Source organism: Podarcis gaigeae, assembly GCF_964106915.1.
Source record: "Podarcis gaigeae genome assembly, chromosome: 9".
In the NCBI taxonomy this organism is placed as follows: Eukaryota; Metazoa; Chordata; class Lepidosauria; order Squamata; family Lacertidae; genus Podarcis; species Podarcis gaigeae.
The window spans coordinates 66,886,220-66,902,938 of NC_139685.1; the positions used below are offsets into that span (position 1 = coordinate 66,886,220).

At 44.5% G+C, this 16,719-nt stretch overlaps 1 protein-coding gene and 1 long non-coding RNA gene across 2 annotated transcripts in view; one reads left to right on the plus strand and one right to left on the minus strand.

Annotated features, from left to right (window-relative positions):
* The window catches only part of LOC310852912, a 101,679-nt gene extending 86,154 nt beyond the window's left edge, over positions 1 to 15,525 (minus strand). The window contains exon 1 of the long non-coding RNA XR_014568427.1: positions 15,381 to 15,525. This is a non-coding gene — a long non-coding RNA (uncharacterized lncRNA). The remainder of the gene's footprint in view (positions 1 to 15,380) is intronic.
* Positions 996 to 16,135, plus strand: LOC310852879 (placenta-specific gene 8 protein-like). The gene is made up of 6 exons (XM_083757015.1): positions 996 to 1,139; positions 7,620 to 7,760; positions 10,236 to 10,360; positions 10,910 to 11,018; positions 14,965 to 15,372; positions 15,639 to 16,135. Exons 2-4 carry the CDS (start codon positions 7,649 to 7,651, stop codon positions 11,012 to 11,014), a joined length of 342 nt encoding a protein of 113 aa, XP_083613141.1. The 5' UTR covers positions 996 to 1,139; positions 7,620 to 7,648; the 3' UTR covers positions 11,015 to 11,018; positions 14,965 to 15,372; positions 15,639 to 16,135.
* Positions 16,136 to 16,719: the final 584 nt, after the last annotated feature.

Below are 16,719 nucleotides of genomic sequence, written 5' to 3' on the forward strand. Positions count from 1 at the left end.
GAATCTCAACATGCAATCCCCTATCCAATTTGATACCATACCAGACCTTGCCTAGCTTTCCAAATTATTATTATTATTATTATTAGCCACCTGAGAAACAGTTTCTACGCAAATGCAATTCTGGTTCTAAACGCAGCATAAGGCATCTCTATAGTATATTGTATTTTAAAATGGGGTTTCAGAGTTTTTAGGGGTTTTTGAATGTCTTATGTAGATTTTTCAATTTCATTGTTCTGTATGGGACAATGACAATAAAGATATTGTATTGTATCGTATTATTATTTTTACTGCGCCCACCTGGCTGGGTATCCCCAGCCACTCTGGGTGGCTCACAGCATATATCAGAACATACTAAAACATCAGTTCTTAAAAATGTCCCTAAACAGGGCTGCCTTCAGATGTCTTCTAAAAGTCAGATAGTTATTGATTTCCTTGACATCTGAAAAGAAGGTGTTCCACAGGGAAGGCACCACTACCAAGAAGGCCCTGTGCAGGTATGGAAAACACTTGACCCTCCAGATGTTGATGTACTACAATTCCCACCATCTCTGCCCACTGGCCATGTTGGTTCCTGCTGATGGGAGTTGTAGTTCAGCAACTTGGGGAGAGCCAAAAGTTCCCCAAGTTCTCTGTTTTACCAAAATTGGCATGAGATTCTTTTCCTATGTGCCTCCTTACCCCAGCTGGGGAAAATATATTAAAACAAATTAGTCATTCTAACTCGTTTTAATTTTCAGTTAATCAGATTAGCTCATTTAAAAGTGGACTTCTCGCAATAGCAGGCATGCTGGTTTTACATCTCTATATATAGAAGCACATTAAGTCCAGCAGTGTGTAATCCAGTAGTGACTATGGAAAGACCAAGCCTTTTCAATGTTCAACTTGTGCAAGAGCAGCAACCCCGGCGTCTAATTTACTAATTTGTCATGCAGAACGAGTGACTGTCTTTACACCCTATCAGGTTCAGATCAAATATTGTAACCCACAATTAATTTTCCTGAATATAAATAGCGAGCGGCAATCTCAGAGAGTGTCAGTGTTCCCTTGCTGTGGTGTGAACACCCTACGCAGAATAAACGTGTTGGCTAAATTTCATCTAAGGAAAGAAAACGCTCCATCCAGGGTAATTCAGCAAAGGGGTATGTGTACAGTTTCTTTTTTCCCTGATTAATTTGGGATTTTTGAAAGCTCCCAACTGATTTTCCTAAAGTCTAGAATTGAATCCAATGCTTAATTTTCATATCAACAAAGAAATGGTGTGAGGTCAAAATAATGGGTGCAAGCTGTTTGTCATGACTAGGAAGTGAGTCCTTTGCCTGCCTATCTACTATCTCTATCTATCTATCTATCTATCTATCTATCTATCTATCTATCTATCTATCATCTATCTATCATCTATCTATCTACAGTGATACCTTGGTTTACAACCATAATCCGTTCTGGAGGGCCGATTGTAAAGCAAAACAGGCGCACTTTCACCAATGGGGCCTCTAAAAAAAATGGTTGTAATCCCCAAAAATGGGTTGTAATCCAAAAAAAGGGACACACACTTCAGGGTTTGATGTGGTTGTAATCCAAAATGGTTTCAAACCAAGGTACTGTACCACTGTATCTATCTTTCTTACTGGTGGCAATTGGGAATGGTACAGTTGAAGTTAGGGAGGTTGGGAGAGCCCAAGAGTAGACCGGAGTGCATAAATGGACTAGCTTTCACTGTGTACCACCTTGTATCAAAATATTCCAGGGCAGTTTACAAATAAGAAAAAGTTTATTCAGAAATAAGGCCCATGGCGTTTCAATTAAGTGTGCATAAAATTCCAGCCAAGTGGCCCATTAATGAATGGGTCTTAAATGCGCACACACACACACACACACACACAGAGAGAGAGAGAGAGAGAGAGAGAGAGAGAGAGAGAGTATATACACAAACATACCATTGCTAAAGAAGTCTCCAGAACACCTCAAAGCTTTTTATATTTGCTTTCTCTCACCTTTGTGGCCTGAGTCCTTAATGCTGAATTATGCCACAATTTGACATAATGTGTTTAGCTTCTCATTTCATCTGTGGAAGCCTACCTTCTTGTGCTACAGTTCCACCCAATTTAAATGTACTGCTTAAACAACTCTCCATGCTCTGGAGTTGTGTCTTGGCACGGACAACAGGTGCTTGGATTGAACCCAGGCACAAATAAAGCCTGCCTTCAAAGCATGCGCCTCATGTTCCAAAGAGAGACACGTCAGGAGCTTTCAAAGGAAACTGGAACAATAAATCAAAGCTCTAATGAACTCTGCATTGCATTATCTGTGAATCATCATGAGTTTCCCGGCATCTAAAATGTAGGCTGTGCTAGGCCTTGCATGCTGATTGTTTTGACATGGATTTGCCTAGTCCTTTGAAACAAGAAGAAAAACACGGGCTACAATCTTCAATTCCCAACAATTTTAGCAGGAGTCAAGTGTCTGCTTAACTCTCTTCTGTTCAAATTAGTAGGACTTAAAAATTTTTTTCATTGACTGGATTGTACCCTATAAGCTATTGATGATAACTGTATCCCATGAAATTGATTTCCATCGGCTACTTGGGTGGTGGCTTAAAATATTATTTGTTTCAGATCTGATGGTGCCAGGAGGCAGCTGTCCACAAGGTACTGGACAGTTGGTATATACCTATTATATATTTTGAAAAGTTTTTTTGTCTGCTCTGCATTTGGACACCTCTTAAGATATCATAACCAAATCTTGGATGATGGTTCTGAGATCAGGGAGCAGGTTTTCATCTGTGTTCGATTGCAGTGGGATTCCATTTTAAACCAAGATGGCGGACTGGCACTTTCAAAACTGCACTGTTTCTTAGAATAACTGAACAATGCTAGATACAAGGCTTCTAGTTTTTATTATCAGCCAGTTGGAAAATAAGAATGACCATTTTAATTCTTATCATTTTTATCATTAAACGGATCTTCACCATAAGGTCCCGGGGAAGACTGCAACAATATAAAAAGTCAATATTAAAGTTAGTTTTAAATTTTTACAGTCGGGAGAATAGTGTGGATCCTTTGGAGGGGAGGATACAGAAATCTCTTTGTTGGGGAAGCAGGTGAGCAACTATCACTGAAACTGTGGAAACAAAAGTAGACATTTAGCCTTCATGGTTGTGGGTTGAAGTTCTTCAAATGTCCAGGCAATTTGCCGGAACTAGTCCTACCATTAGGCAGCAAGAGGTAGCTTGAGGAAGGCAGAAGACTTTGGAGTTGTGCTAAACAGCAGCATTTGTCTGTTGTTTAGGGTGACTACAAATGTAACATTATTTGAATGGCCCTTTGAGGCACCTTTAACATATGACAGTTCCCAGGATTCCTTGAGGGAAGCCCTGGCTCTTAGATTGCTATAAAACGCCTTTAAACGGATGGTGTGGATGTGAGAACACAGAGAACTTGGCTGGATTTCTTGCAGTCAGCTTCATCAAAAGCAACCTGCTGAGACTACAAATCAAAATGCAATTTATGTTCAACTTCACTTTCAGTTTGGCAGCACCACTACCAACCCAAACGTTTGGAGACGGTTAGCTGTCCTGCTTTGCATGGCCAGGGACACTTGATTCTCACACAAAATCTGCAGATTGGAAAGGTTTCGGGTCACTGAACGATTTGGTTATCAAATCAGATTTGTGGTTTCGGTGACATTTCAGCAGCAGGGGTTTCCATTTCCCATGGCCCTGGCGAGTGCCAACCACGCTGGGTAGAAGGAACTGAAAACTGGCTGTTTCAGAAGAAATAGCTCAGGGGAAAAAGGAAGTAACCATTCCCACGTGAAACATGACTAGGACTAAGCCTATCATGAGCCAAAATGAAGCTATCTGTCTCAGGAGGCAGACTAGGAAGGGCAGCAAATCGTGTATCCCTTCGCCCTGCTGCCATCCCAAGGACGACCAGGCTGCCAAAATGAATGTGTTTCAAGGTGCTATTGCTAGCAGCTGGCAGGCTGAGCAAAGCCTTTCAAAATGTGCCTGGTATCTCCACAGTCCCTGAAGTCAGTAAATGCTGGCAGCACTGCAGGCTGCACGGGCAAGGGACCCTGCCTTGCCCCAAGTAGTGAAATAGCTTTGGCTGGCCCTGAACACGACCCATGGTCTACCCATCAGCTTTTAGGGTGGCACCCAATGTTTGTCCTACCCATAGAAATCAATGGACATGACTAATAGGTATCTAAAGCAATTTGCACGTAACAAAATATGTATTTTATCAAAATAATTGTTGAACTGAAATACAGTTAAGAAGAAGTATATTAATAGTGAAATACAATTAAGAAGAAGTACATTAATAGTCAACGGGATGAGCTCCTGTTGCTCGGTCCCTGCTCCTGCCAACCTAGCAGTTTGAAAGCATGTCAAAGTGCAAGAAGATAAATAGGTACCGCTCCAGCGGGAAGGTAAATGGTGTTTCTGTGTGCTGCTCTGGTTCACCAGAAGCGACTTAGTCATGCTGGCCACATGACCCGGAAGCTGTACACCGGCTCCCTTGGCCAATAAAGCGAGATGAGCGCCGAAACCCCAGAGTCAGCCACAACTGGACCTAATGGTCAGGGGTCCCTTTACCTTTACCTTACATTAATAGTGAAATAATTACTGAGCTCTAACTTAAGATGATTTTTTATTTATAACAAACATAATAATGTGAACACATTGGCATTTGGCAATAACAAAAGTTCCTTTAGAAACACAATTTACAAAGACCCATAATCTGGTATCTAGAAACTTGCTATTACATGAAATAATGATAGGTGTAAATATACGATGCAAACAACTAATAATTATAAATAGCAGAATGTAGGCACCTTATATATATAGAAATGAGCAAACCAGTGATATTTTAGGGAGCAGGCTAGCAGGCGGGGCCCATTACTTACGCCATAGGAGCCTACACAACACAAAATACTCTTGCTGTGTGTAGCTTTTATTTTGTTTTTTATCTTCTATTTTAGAAATGTACATCCAGGGTTTTTTTTTTCCTTTTAAGTTTTTTGGATACCCCCAAGAGAGTGGGGCCCTAAGCTATAGCTTGTTTAGCTTATACCTAAATCCAGCACTGGGTCTTACTGATGAGTCACAGATAGCTGGAGACAACTCTGTGGGTCTAGGCTCAAGGGATGCTTACCTGGAGTGGACATGCCCACTCCCTCTCAAGCTGAGTACACACTAAATCGTCACGACGCATCCTGGGCACATTACCCCCCTCAAAGAATACTAGGCACTGTGGTTTGTTAAGAGTTGCCAGGAATTGCAGTTCTGCAGGAGGTAAAAAGGAGGAGGGACATGGGTGGCGCTGTGGGTTAAACCACAGAGCTTAGGACTTGCCGATCAGAAGGTCGGCGGTTCGAATCCCCGCGATGGGGTGAGCTCCCGTTGCTTGGTCCCTGATTCTGCCAACCTAGCAGTTCGAAAGCACATCAAAGTGCAAGTAGATAAATAGGTACCACTCCGGTTGGAAGGTAAACAGTGTTTCCGTGCGCTGCTCTGGTTTGCCAGAAGTGGCTTAGTCATGCTGGCCACATGACCCGGAAGCTGTACGCTGGCTCCCTCGGCTAATAAAGCGAGATGAGCGCCGCAACCCCAGAGTCGGCCACGACTGGACCTAATGGTCAGGGTTCCCTATACCTTTACCTTTAAGAGGTAAACTGTGGTGCCCAGAATTCTTTGACGGTTTGAATGTGCCTTAAAGGTTCAGTGTGTATGCAATCACAGCCTTGATTCCTTGGTGATTTCCAGACTTTCTGCCTTTGGGGAATACTTCCCGTTCTGCTCTGTCTGGTGTTGTGCAATCTTTGCATGTTGCAGAGGAAGAAGCAGAGGCACATTCCACCCCGGGCACACAATCTGCTCATGTCAGGAAATAGGCCAGACTTAGTTGACTTCGCCATCACGCTCTGTGCGAGGCAAGAGTCCATGAACTACAAGTGTAGCCTAAAGCACACTTTGTGCTCTTTCTACATCTTCAACTGCAGATAAAAATAATCAGTAGCGGTGGGTGGAGCTCCTCTTCCCATGCCCTTCTCCCTATTAAAGTGGGGTGCTTCCCACTTTATGGGATTTCACACGCAGGCAGGGGCCCGGAACGTAACTCAAGCATAAGTGGGGAGATGCTTATATAGCATCATCTAGGTCAACCTTCCCCATCTTGGTATCCTCCTTCAATCAGAATTCATTGCAAGGTGAAGTGTGTGAGGAATTGAATGGGTACCGGGGGGGGGGGGGGAGGTTGAGTTGGAGGAGAGGCAGAAAGAAGAGCTAATTTGTCCATGGCTAGGGGGCGCAATCTGGGTGGTTCTGCCAGGGGCGCGAGATCACCTAGCTATGGCTCTGACCATATCATCACAATGTCTGAGAATAAGGATGCAACTACGGTATGTAGAGGCGAACTGCGTAATTTCCTGGGAACTTCTCCGGCTTAGAGGTCTGAAACTGATACATTTTCACTTACTTTTAACCTAATGTTGCAACTGATATTTTATGGTACAGTGGTACCTCGGGTTAAGAACTTAATTCGTTCCAGAGGTCCGTTCTTAACCTGAAGCACCACTTTAGCTAATGGGGCCTCCTGCTGCCGCTACGTCACCAGAGCACGATTTTTGTTCTCATCCTGAAGCAAAGTTCTTAACCCAAGGCACTATTTCTGGGTTAGCGGAGTCTGTAACCTGAAGCATCTGTAACCTGAAGTGCCTGTAACCTGAGGTACCACTGTACAGAGCAACAGGGGCAGGAGAAATCCTGAGAAAAGTGACGAGTTGGCTTCACGGTTTTTCCCACATCACAATTTTATTTTTTTACATATGACACACACACACACATTGTGGTATATATCCCATGTTGAATATTACAAAACTGTTACCGTGATGTGGACTTCAAACCAATTTTGGACAATGTATCAATACATCACCCAGCCCTAATGACAATATTGGCAATTTGCTTTTTAGGTTTTATTTACTAATAATATTAATAATCCTTGTCATGAAATTTGTGGTTTTTTCCTGATTATGCCCTGAGGCTGCTTTCAATCCAGACAACCTGTTTACTGAGCATTCTTCCCGATTTAGGAACATAGGAAACTGCCTTATACCAAGTTAAGACCATCTCATCATCATCAGGTTGCAGCAGGATTTCCTTTCGTCCTAATTTTTAAGCAAACTGGAGTTCTAGTTAAACATAATTTTAATAATAATAATAATAATTTATTATTTATACTCCACCCATCTGGCTGGGTTTCCCCAGACACTCTGGGTGGTTTCCAACAAAAGATTCAAAATACATTAAAACATCAATCATTAAAAACTTCCCTAAAGAGGGCTGCCTTCAGATGTCTTCTAAACGTCCGGTAGTTGTTTATTGCTTTGACATCTGATGGGAGTCCAACAGCAACTGGAAAGCCAGACGCTTCCCTCCCTCACTGTACTGTGAAATCACCCTTAATGTCTGCTTTCTGCTCCTAAACTATTTACTAATCTAGAAAATGTTCCTTTCTCTTAATCTCATGATTTACTCAGCAGGTTTTGCTGAAGGGCATGATGCAGAGACTAGTTGCACTTTTAAAAGTCTCAAAACCAATGTATTTTTTCCCTTCCACTAGACAGCAACATCTAACCAGACTTTGTGAAAATGGAAATGACTTATCGGCCTGTGGTCACCACCCAGCCACAATGCCACACATCCACGCGGAGTTTTGAGTGGCAGACGGACCTCTGTGACTGCGGCAGCGACTGTCGTGTCTGTGAGTGAAGTTCAAAGATTTGGGGTTTTATGGCGTTGTGGGACTTTGGACATCAGCCACGGTTTATCTGTACTATAAAACAACAGTCAACCTCTCTCTATAAAAGCCAATCTCTCAGTGTTCCATCACACACTACTGTGACCATTCTCAAATAGCAAGGTGGGCTTTCCATGCAGGGGAAGAAGTGTAGCATCTGCCACTTGTGTTGTTATTATTATTATTATTATTATTATTATTATTATTATTATTATTATTACCCCGCCCATCTGGCTGGTTTTCCACAGGCACTCTGGGCGGCTCCCAACAGAATATACAAAAACACAATGAAACATCAAACATTAAAAGCTTCCCTATATTGTGCTGCCTTCAGATGTCTTCTAAAAGTCAGAGAGTTGTTGATTTCCTTGACATCTGATTGGCGGGCGTTCCACAGGGCAGGCGCCACTACTGAGAAGGCCCTCTGCCTAGTTCCATGTAGCCTTGCTTCTCACAGTAAGGGAACTGCCAGAAGGCCCTTGGAGCTGGACCTCAGTGTCCGGGCTGGACGATGGGGGTGGAGACGCTCCTTCAGGTATACTGGGCAGAGACCGTATCTGCTCTGTTTGCAGTCCAGGTGCTCTCAACTTCGGGTGCTGTCAATTATTGGGCACCTTCCAGGCCCTGGATATCTCTTCTCAGAGTTCTTTGCCCTTAAATTGGATTTGGATTGGCAGTCCTTCAAACAGAGGACTGTATTCTGTAAAGTGGGAAACATGGCAGCTTAAAGGGAGGTCTCAGGAAGGGGAGGAGAGGCACAGCAGTCTCTAGAATAACTACTTCCTCTGAAAAGTTGTGTGGACTGAGAAACCAACCCTGGAGCAAGACTTGTACAAAGCCAGCCAGTTCCCCCATTGGCTTCTCATATAACTTGGTCCACCTGAGGTGAGGAGCTGCAGTCCCCCTTCTCTGCAGGGGCGGAGCAAGGTGGGTGTGGTGGGTGTGGTCTGCCTCAGGTGTGACCTCCGAGGGGGGTGACAAAATGCTGTGTGGCTCTCAACATCTGTGAGAGACACCTTGGCGTGCTTTGGCTTACCACTGCCAAAATGGCTCCCCTGTAGGGCGGCAGGCAGACTCCTCGTCGCAAGTCACGCGATCCCCGCTAGAATAGCTCAACAACTCTGGCTCCCAAAATGTGAAATAAGGTCAAACCATTTTTGCAGGCAAAAATTTCAGTGTGTGTGTGGGGGGGGGGGTGACAAGAAATTTTCTGGACCGGGTACCACCTGACCTTGCTACGCCACTGCTTCTCTGGCCATTAATATGGTGTTGCAGAAAAACCAATAGTGACTGAAGGCCACTCTGGCAGTGCAGGTCTTAAGATGCCCAGGTCCAGCTGACAGATTTCGCACCACGCCCCATTAATGGCCCCAAGTGGTCCCTTTTTTTGTCCCTGTAGGAGAGAAGGGCAGCCACTCACTTATATGGGGAGAAACGAAGCGCTGTACAGGGTGACCCTCGTGTGGCCTATATGGTCTGACCTTCCCTCCCAGGGAGATTAATTATTATTCTACATAATAAAAATATAGGTTTTGCTATCCAGACATCATGCGTTCCATGGAAATCATTCACAGGGGCAAGCATTCACATAACAAGCCAATAATTTCCAGTGATTCCTATTGGAAAATTTCTAATGTGTCCCGACCATAGAATTTTTACTCCCAAAGACCCCCCCCCCAAAATAATAATCCAGGAAAACAGAGGGGGAAATGCTCTGATTTATCCGATTGTTCCCCCTCCCTCCATTCCTCAGCCAACCAGCAAAATGCAAATGAGGAAGTAAAAATGCTTTTCTGTTTGGATATCTGAATCTGTGGTATGTATAGCAAGGCTTGGGTACGAATTCCTCATGTTTGGATAAATGAATTTTTGCTTAGTGAACTTTTACAAAACAGAATGTGTGTGTCTTTACCTTTTATCTAAGCCTCTGCTGCCCTTGGCCCTTGACTCTGTATGTGCTTATGAGTTGCATTGCACACACCCTTCGGCGAGTCTTTGCAAACTCACAAACACGTTTGGCCAACCCATCGTGATGACTGATAATTTCCAATTGCATGTAGTAACTGCAGAAAGAAATCCAAGACGCAAGGAATTGTTGACCCAAGAGCAATTGGAGCCGGAGAGTAATTTGGGAGTTAGGGAACTGCCTATCCTGAGTCATTTTTGTCTTCAGTGATTGGCAGTGTCTTTCCAGGGTTTCAGACACTGGGCACTCCCAGTCTCGCGCTGGAGATACTGAGGATTGGACCTTAGGCCTTTTGTACGTAAGATAGATGCTCTAACCCTGAGAAGTGGTCCTCTCTTTGAAAGTGTTTCTTCATCTCAAGACACCATGCCTCTAAATGCTTCTGAAACCAAGCAGTGAAATTCCATTGGCTGCGTGGATTCTAGAGGATGAGAAAATGCTAACCTTTGTGTTTGATTCCTCCCTCTCTCTAGGTCTGTGTGGAACATTCTGCTTCTTCTGTCTAGGATGCAAAGTTGCCAAGGACATGGACGAATGCTGTTGCTGTGGACCGTGCGTCGCCATGAGGACTCGCTACCGGACTCAGTTTAGAATACCGGTAAATTACTGGATAGGGACGCAGGTGGCACTGCGGGTTAAACCACAGAGCCTAGGGCTTGCCGATCAGAAGGTCGGCGGTTCAAATCCCCGCGATGGGGTGAGCTCCTGTTGCTCAGTCCCTGCTCCTGCCAACCTAGCATTTCGAAAGCACATCAAAATGCAAGTAGATCAATAGGTACCGCTCTGGCAGGAAAGTAAACGGCGTTTCCGTGTGCTGCTCTGGTTTCGCCAGAAGCGGCTTAGTCATGCTGGCCACATGACTCGGAAGCTGTACACCGGCTCCCTCGGCCAATAAAGCGAGATGAGCGCCGCAACCCTAGAGTCGTTTGCAACGGGACCTAACCTTTTAAATTACTGGATAATATTTGTGTTTCGTGTTTCTAGGTTGCTCAACAAACACTTAAGTGTTGTGCAGATAACATCTTAAATAAATAAAATAAAGAAAGCCAGCAGAGACTGGAAACAGAATGTTCCATCCATCCCTAATCAAAATACAATTCAGTCTTCTGCTATGAAATTTTGCTTTTTTTTTTTTTACTCTCTGCAGGGATCCATCTGTAGTGACTGCCTCACCACCACTTTCTGTGCTCCCTGCAATCTTTGTCAGCTCAAGAGAGATATCAACAGGAGGAAGCAGCTGGGGATATTCTAGAAAGGTTTGTGATTCCCGGTTTACAGCCTAGGAGCAGGGGTGTGGGATGGAAGGCGTGGTAAAAATACATTGTTCTTCAGTGCATTCTCTGTTGTCCTTAGAATATGACTGGGGGAGCGGGGAAGAGGTAAAGAGGGACCAATCCCAGTATCCCAAATTATCTGCCTTGTTTCAGGCTTTGGGGAATTGGCTTCCTCCTCCATAAATGAGCAGATCAAACAAAAGAGAATTCTTATGAGTGCATTTCTTTAATAAACACAGCGAAGGACAAAAGAAAGCATCTAACCAGAATGGCGGGGCTCCCAATTAAGCTCACTCCCTACTCCGTCCCTATTAATTTACATCACTCCTAAATCTTGTAATCTGAGCTTGGAACCTATGTGCTTTCTGTTCTGACACTTTCTGAGCTCTCCAGGACTTTGGGGAATTGGGTGGATACTATCCAGAGACTGTGAATCTGTTAACTCTCTCTCTTCCAGTGTTTCTTCTCCTAGCTGTTCCCCACCCAGTATTTCCTAGCTTCTGCCTTCCGAACTATGCCCCTCTGCAAACCACTGTTCCAAATCTATACTGTCCTCCTGCTCCTGGGAAGATTCAGGATCCGGATCAGGGGGAGGGGGGGGGCTCCCACCATTCCTTCTCAGTGCAGCCCTCCTCAGCACGGTCCCTGACACCTTGAAATTATGCAAAGCAAAAGTCCCCTGCTATGTAACTCATGACATCGCCTTGTGATCCATTGCCAGATACTGGCCTGGTCGTAGAATCATGGAATTGTAGAGTTGGAAGGGACCACGATGGTCATCTAGTCCAACCCCCTGCAATGCAGGAATCTTTGGCCCAATGTGGAGCTTGGAAGAGTCTCATGCTCTACTGACTGAACTATCTATTCCAATTAGCTTTATTCAGCACAATAAAAATGGGACAACCCGCCCCTCCCAAATATTTGTTGTACAGGATTTCAGCAGAAAATACCAGCAGCCCAAAACCTTTGCTGGAGCAAACAGTATTGAATGCAAGATTATGTAAAATGACTCTGACCATCGTTAGCCCACACTTCTCAAACCCCATGTGCACTTTATGCTCCATGGCTTATTCCCGTTATCGTTTCGTAAGTTTAATGCACATTTGATCTTTGCCCAGCAGGCTAGTTTCTACCCAGAACTCACACACCCTTCTCTTATCCTCCATGCTTGCAAGCAAGATCAGTATCAGGGTTCAAGGACGCATCGCAGGTGGGCCAAAACATTAAAGAGAGCCTGGAGCAAGGCCAGCGAATGGAGGGGACATGGGGAGCAGGTCCTGAGAGTCCTGAAGGCCTGGGAGACAGGACTCCATTCTGCCACCTTTTCCCTTTCAGCAGGTTAATGAGACTGACGTAGGTTCCACTCCCCTCAGTTTTATAGCTTTCTGGCGGCGGATTTTCGCCCTGCTTGTGAGGCCGCACCTCTCTCCTCAGCGAACTTTTCAAATGCTTCTGCTTTTTTCAATAAACATTTACTAGATATTATCAAGCACGCAATACATTAAGGTCAAGGGCGCTGAGGTGTCAAACAGTTAAGGCATATTACTGCCTTGGGCTGTAACTCTGTACCTGTTCACCTGGGAATAAGTCTCCCCACTGAACTCAGTGGCATGCTTATGAGCAGACAGTGGTGAGGAACATCAAGCCCAGGGGCTCTCCTCATGGGAGTTGTGGTCCCCAAACGCCAGAAGCTACCTTAGACAAAGTCAGACCTTTGGTCTATCTACCTGAGAACTGACAGTGGCTCTCTAGGGTTCCAGCTGGACAACATCCCTAGCCCTACGTGGAGACTCCAGGGATTGAACCAGAGGCCTTCTGCCTGGAGGGCAGATGCCCTCCCACTAGGCTACAGGCAACAGGGTGGTCAGGTGTGGCTCTGAAGATGAGAGGTAGCTTTCAGTCAAGGTCTGGCCTGATAGCTACCTGGCAGAACCTTGCATGCCACAGCTTCCTGCCTCTGTATGTGCAAGTGTGCAATGGCCGGCTCCTCCACAGAGGAGGAGCACGTAGGTCCTAGGGTGTGCTGGTCCCAAGGGTTAACCGAGAGGCAAGGTCCGAGTCCAGTCCGAGGTCAAGGGTGCAGTAGGGAGGCAGTCTGTTAAAGCTGTAGCTGGGTCCAAGGCAGGGTGAGGTCAGGAGCTCTGGCAGGAAAGCAGGATAGGGTGCCGGCAGGAACAGGCTACCAACAATGTTGCTCCCACAACCTGGGACTGGGGCTGACTGGCTTGCTTTTATCTGCCCCGAGGCATAGCGTGGCCCTGGTCCACAGGTGACTTGCCTCTCCTGGCCTGGAGGCGAGCATTTCTCTTGCGGGAACTTAGTTCCCTCCGCCTCTCTGCCCTGAGCCTCTGCAGCTCAGGAGAGGCTGGAGGGTTACCAGACCCAGAGGCAACCTCCTCTTCCCCTGACAGGGCTGAGAGTGGAGCACCTGCAGGCAATGGGTCCTCCATCACCTCAGGGGCCAGAGCAGACTAGCTGGTGCCTGCACCTGAGGATCCAGCACAGGTGAGGACCCTTCAGGCTCAAGCCCCAGCCCTGGCTCAGCATGGTCCAAAGCGTCAGAGTCACAACCCTTCGTTCATCACTACAGGTCCCATTTTACAGCTGGGAACCCCTGATGCTAAGGACCACTTCCCATGTTACCCAAGAGCTCGAGCTCAGTGCTACAGCAGATACTTTGCATGCAAAAGGTCCCAGGTTCAGCACCCAACATCTCAAGGTAGGGCTGGGAATGTCTCCTGCCTGAAATCCTGGAGAGACTTTGCCCATCAGTGTAGACAATACCAAGCTGGATGTACTGGTGGTCTGACTTCTTATGATCTCTTAATGAAGGACCACAGTGCTGAGCCAACAGTTTCAACAGCTACTACAGGTTGTCATGAAAGCAGAGCTTCCATCCAGCATTTGAATCATAGAATCATAGAACTGTAGAGCTGGAAGGGACATTTAGTCCAACCCCAAATCTCAACTAAAGCATCCGTGGCAGATGGCCCAGCCTCTGCTTAAAGACCTCCAACAAAGGAGAGTCCATCATCTCTCACCTATCAAACACCTCTTACTGTCATAAAGTTCTTCCTGATGTTTAGTCGGAATCTCCTTTCTTGTAGTTTGGATCTGTTGGTTTGGGTCCTACCCTCAAGAGCAGGAGAAACCAAGCTTGCTCCATCTTCCATGTGACAGCCCTTGAGATATTTGAAGATGGCTATCACATATATATATACACACACACACACATACATACATATACATTCCAATCATTTAACATAACTTCTTATCTTATGCAATATTTTAGACTTCTGTCAACAACCTCTGAAGATTTTCCATTCTTTATCACTTGTTCTGCATTTCTCTATTACTTTTAATTGTCCTTAACTAATAATTCTTTTCAAAGTCTTCCTTGCGAAATTTCACAAAATCCTCCTTATAGAACTTCTTGCAGTCCTGCTAGCGCAATCTGTTTATCACAATTGCTTTTCAAATATTTACTCCAGTCCTCTAAGAATCTCTGATCCCGCAGGTTTCGAATCCTTCCTGTTAATTTATCTAATTCTGCACAGTCCATTAATTTCATTTACCATTCTTCTTTTGTCGGTAATTCTTCTTGCTTCCATTTTTGTACCAATAATATTCTTGCTGCTCCTCTGCACATGTTCCAGGTTGTCAATAGCCATCTTAAATTGTGGTGCCCAGAACTGACACAGTGTTCCAGGTATAGTCTGACCAAGGCAGAATAGAAGAGGACTATTACTTCCCTTGATCTGGGATAGCATCATAGAATCATAGAATGGTAGTGTCGGCCTATGTTGCTGCTTCCAGTCCCTCAGGCTTGCTTCAGTCCAATTGCTTAAGTGCTTAATGTTGCGCCATTTGACTGGTTACCTACCTGGGAGCATTATAAATAACTCTTATCCCTTTTGCCCTATTTTAGGTGTTCCTGCATTCACTAACCTGCATATTCGTGTGTCCCTGAACTTGATGTATTTCAAAACCTGGTTTGAGATTTCCGCTCTGCTGCAGTACAGTGTTCAAAACTTGGTAGTCATCTAAACAGAAAAAATCCAGCCGAGACAGTTATTATTCGTTTTTAGGGGGGTGGGGAGGTTTGAAGATTTCTCGGCCAATTGCCAGAATTTGGGGCTGATTGCTGAATTACTTTAAATAAAGGCATAATTTGTTTAAGAGAAGAGAAGTCGCAAAATGCCAGCTCCCAGATCCATCGGAGACAACCAGATACTGACTGCATTCCATTTGCTACGCACCCGAGTAAGCACACTTGTAAACTTGTAAGCCACTCAATTTTCCATAAAAGAAGCCAGGCCAGCATGCATGAAGTACGGTACATACCGTATTTTTCGCTCTATAAGACGCACCAGACCACAAGACGCACCTAGTTTTTGGAGGAGGAAAACAAGAACAAAAATATTCTGAATCTCAGAAGCCAGAACAGCAAGAGGGATCGCTGTGCAGTGAAAGCAGCAGTCCCTCTTGCTGTTCTGGCTTCTGGGATAGCTGTGTAACATGCATTCGCTCCATAAGACGCACACACATTTCCCCTTACTTTTTAGGAGGGAAAAAGTGAGTCTTATAGAGCAAAAAATACAGTATATTATCCCTCCCCCACTTCCTATAAATTATCATTGTTGTTGATTTAAAAATACCTTTTACTTATGGTCACCAATCTAGGTGATGCACGTTACTAAACATAATTTCATATCTGTAATGATTGTAATAATTTTAGTATATATGTATACTTTTCTCTAGGTTTTTTTGTTTATTATTTGTGGACAAATGCCTTTATAAATTAACATTAATGGCTTTTGATGGTTGGTAGTTGAATAAATGCCATTCAGCTGGGTAGCAGCTACAGAGAGTGAGAGAAAACATGAATGCACCTACTAGCCAGTGAAAGAGTCGAGAGGTTTGCATCTTTTCAGCTGGCAGTGAAAGGAGCCTTGGCAGGATCCGAGGACGTGAGTTTATTTCTGGGGTTGAACTGATGCTGTTTAATAGACTACCACTATCTGTCTCAGAGTTTTCCTGCTCCCACGTGTTCAGTGTTTATGCTTTTAAATAAACAAATATTTCAAATACAACATAAACTTGTGATGTCGCTGGTGAAACTTCCCTCTTCTACACCTGACCCTGGTAAACACACACACACACACACACACACACACACACCATTCAATACAGTGGCACCTTGGTTCTCAAACTTAATCCGTTCCAGAAGTCTGTTCCAAAACCAAAGCGTTCCAAAACCAGGGCGCGCTTTCCCATAGAAAGTAATGCAAAATGGATTTATCCATTTCAGACTTAAAAACAACCCCTAAAACAGCAATTTACCATGATTTTTTTTACTATCTAACGAGACCATTGATCTGTAAAATGAAAGCAATAAACAATGTACTGCAGTCACACAATCAATCCATCGATCAGTAGCTGAACTGCGTTCCAAACAGTCACAAAAACACAAACAAAAAGAGCCGCAAAAACAAAAACGCAAAATAAATAGCAAAAACAAACAGACCTCAGCATAACACTCAAAACTGAAACGTAACACTCAAAATGGAGCACGTTTGACTTCTGGAAAAAGTTCACAAGCCAGAACACTTACTTCTGGGTTTGCAATGTTTGGGTTCCAAGTTGTTTGAGAACCAAGGTACCACTGTATCTGTATTAGGAT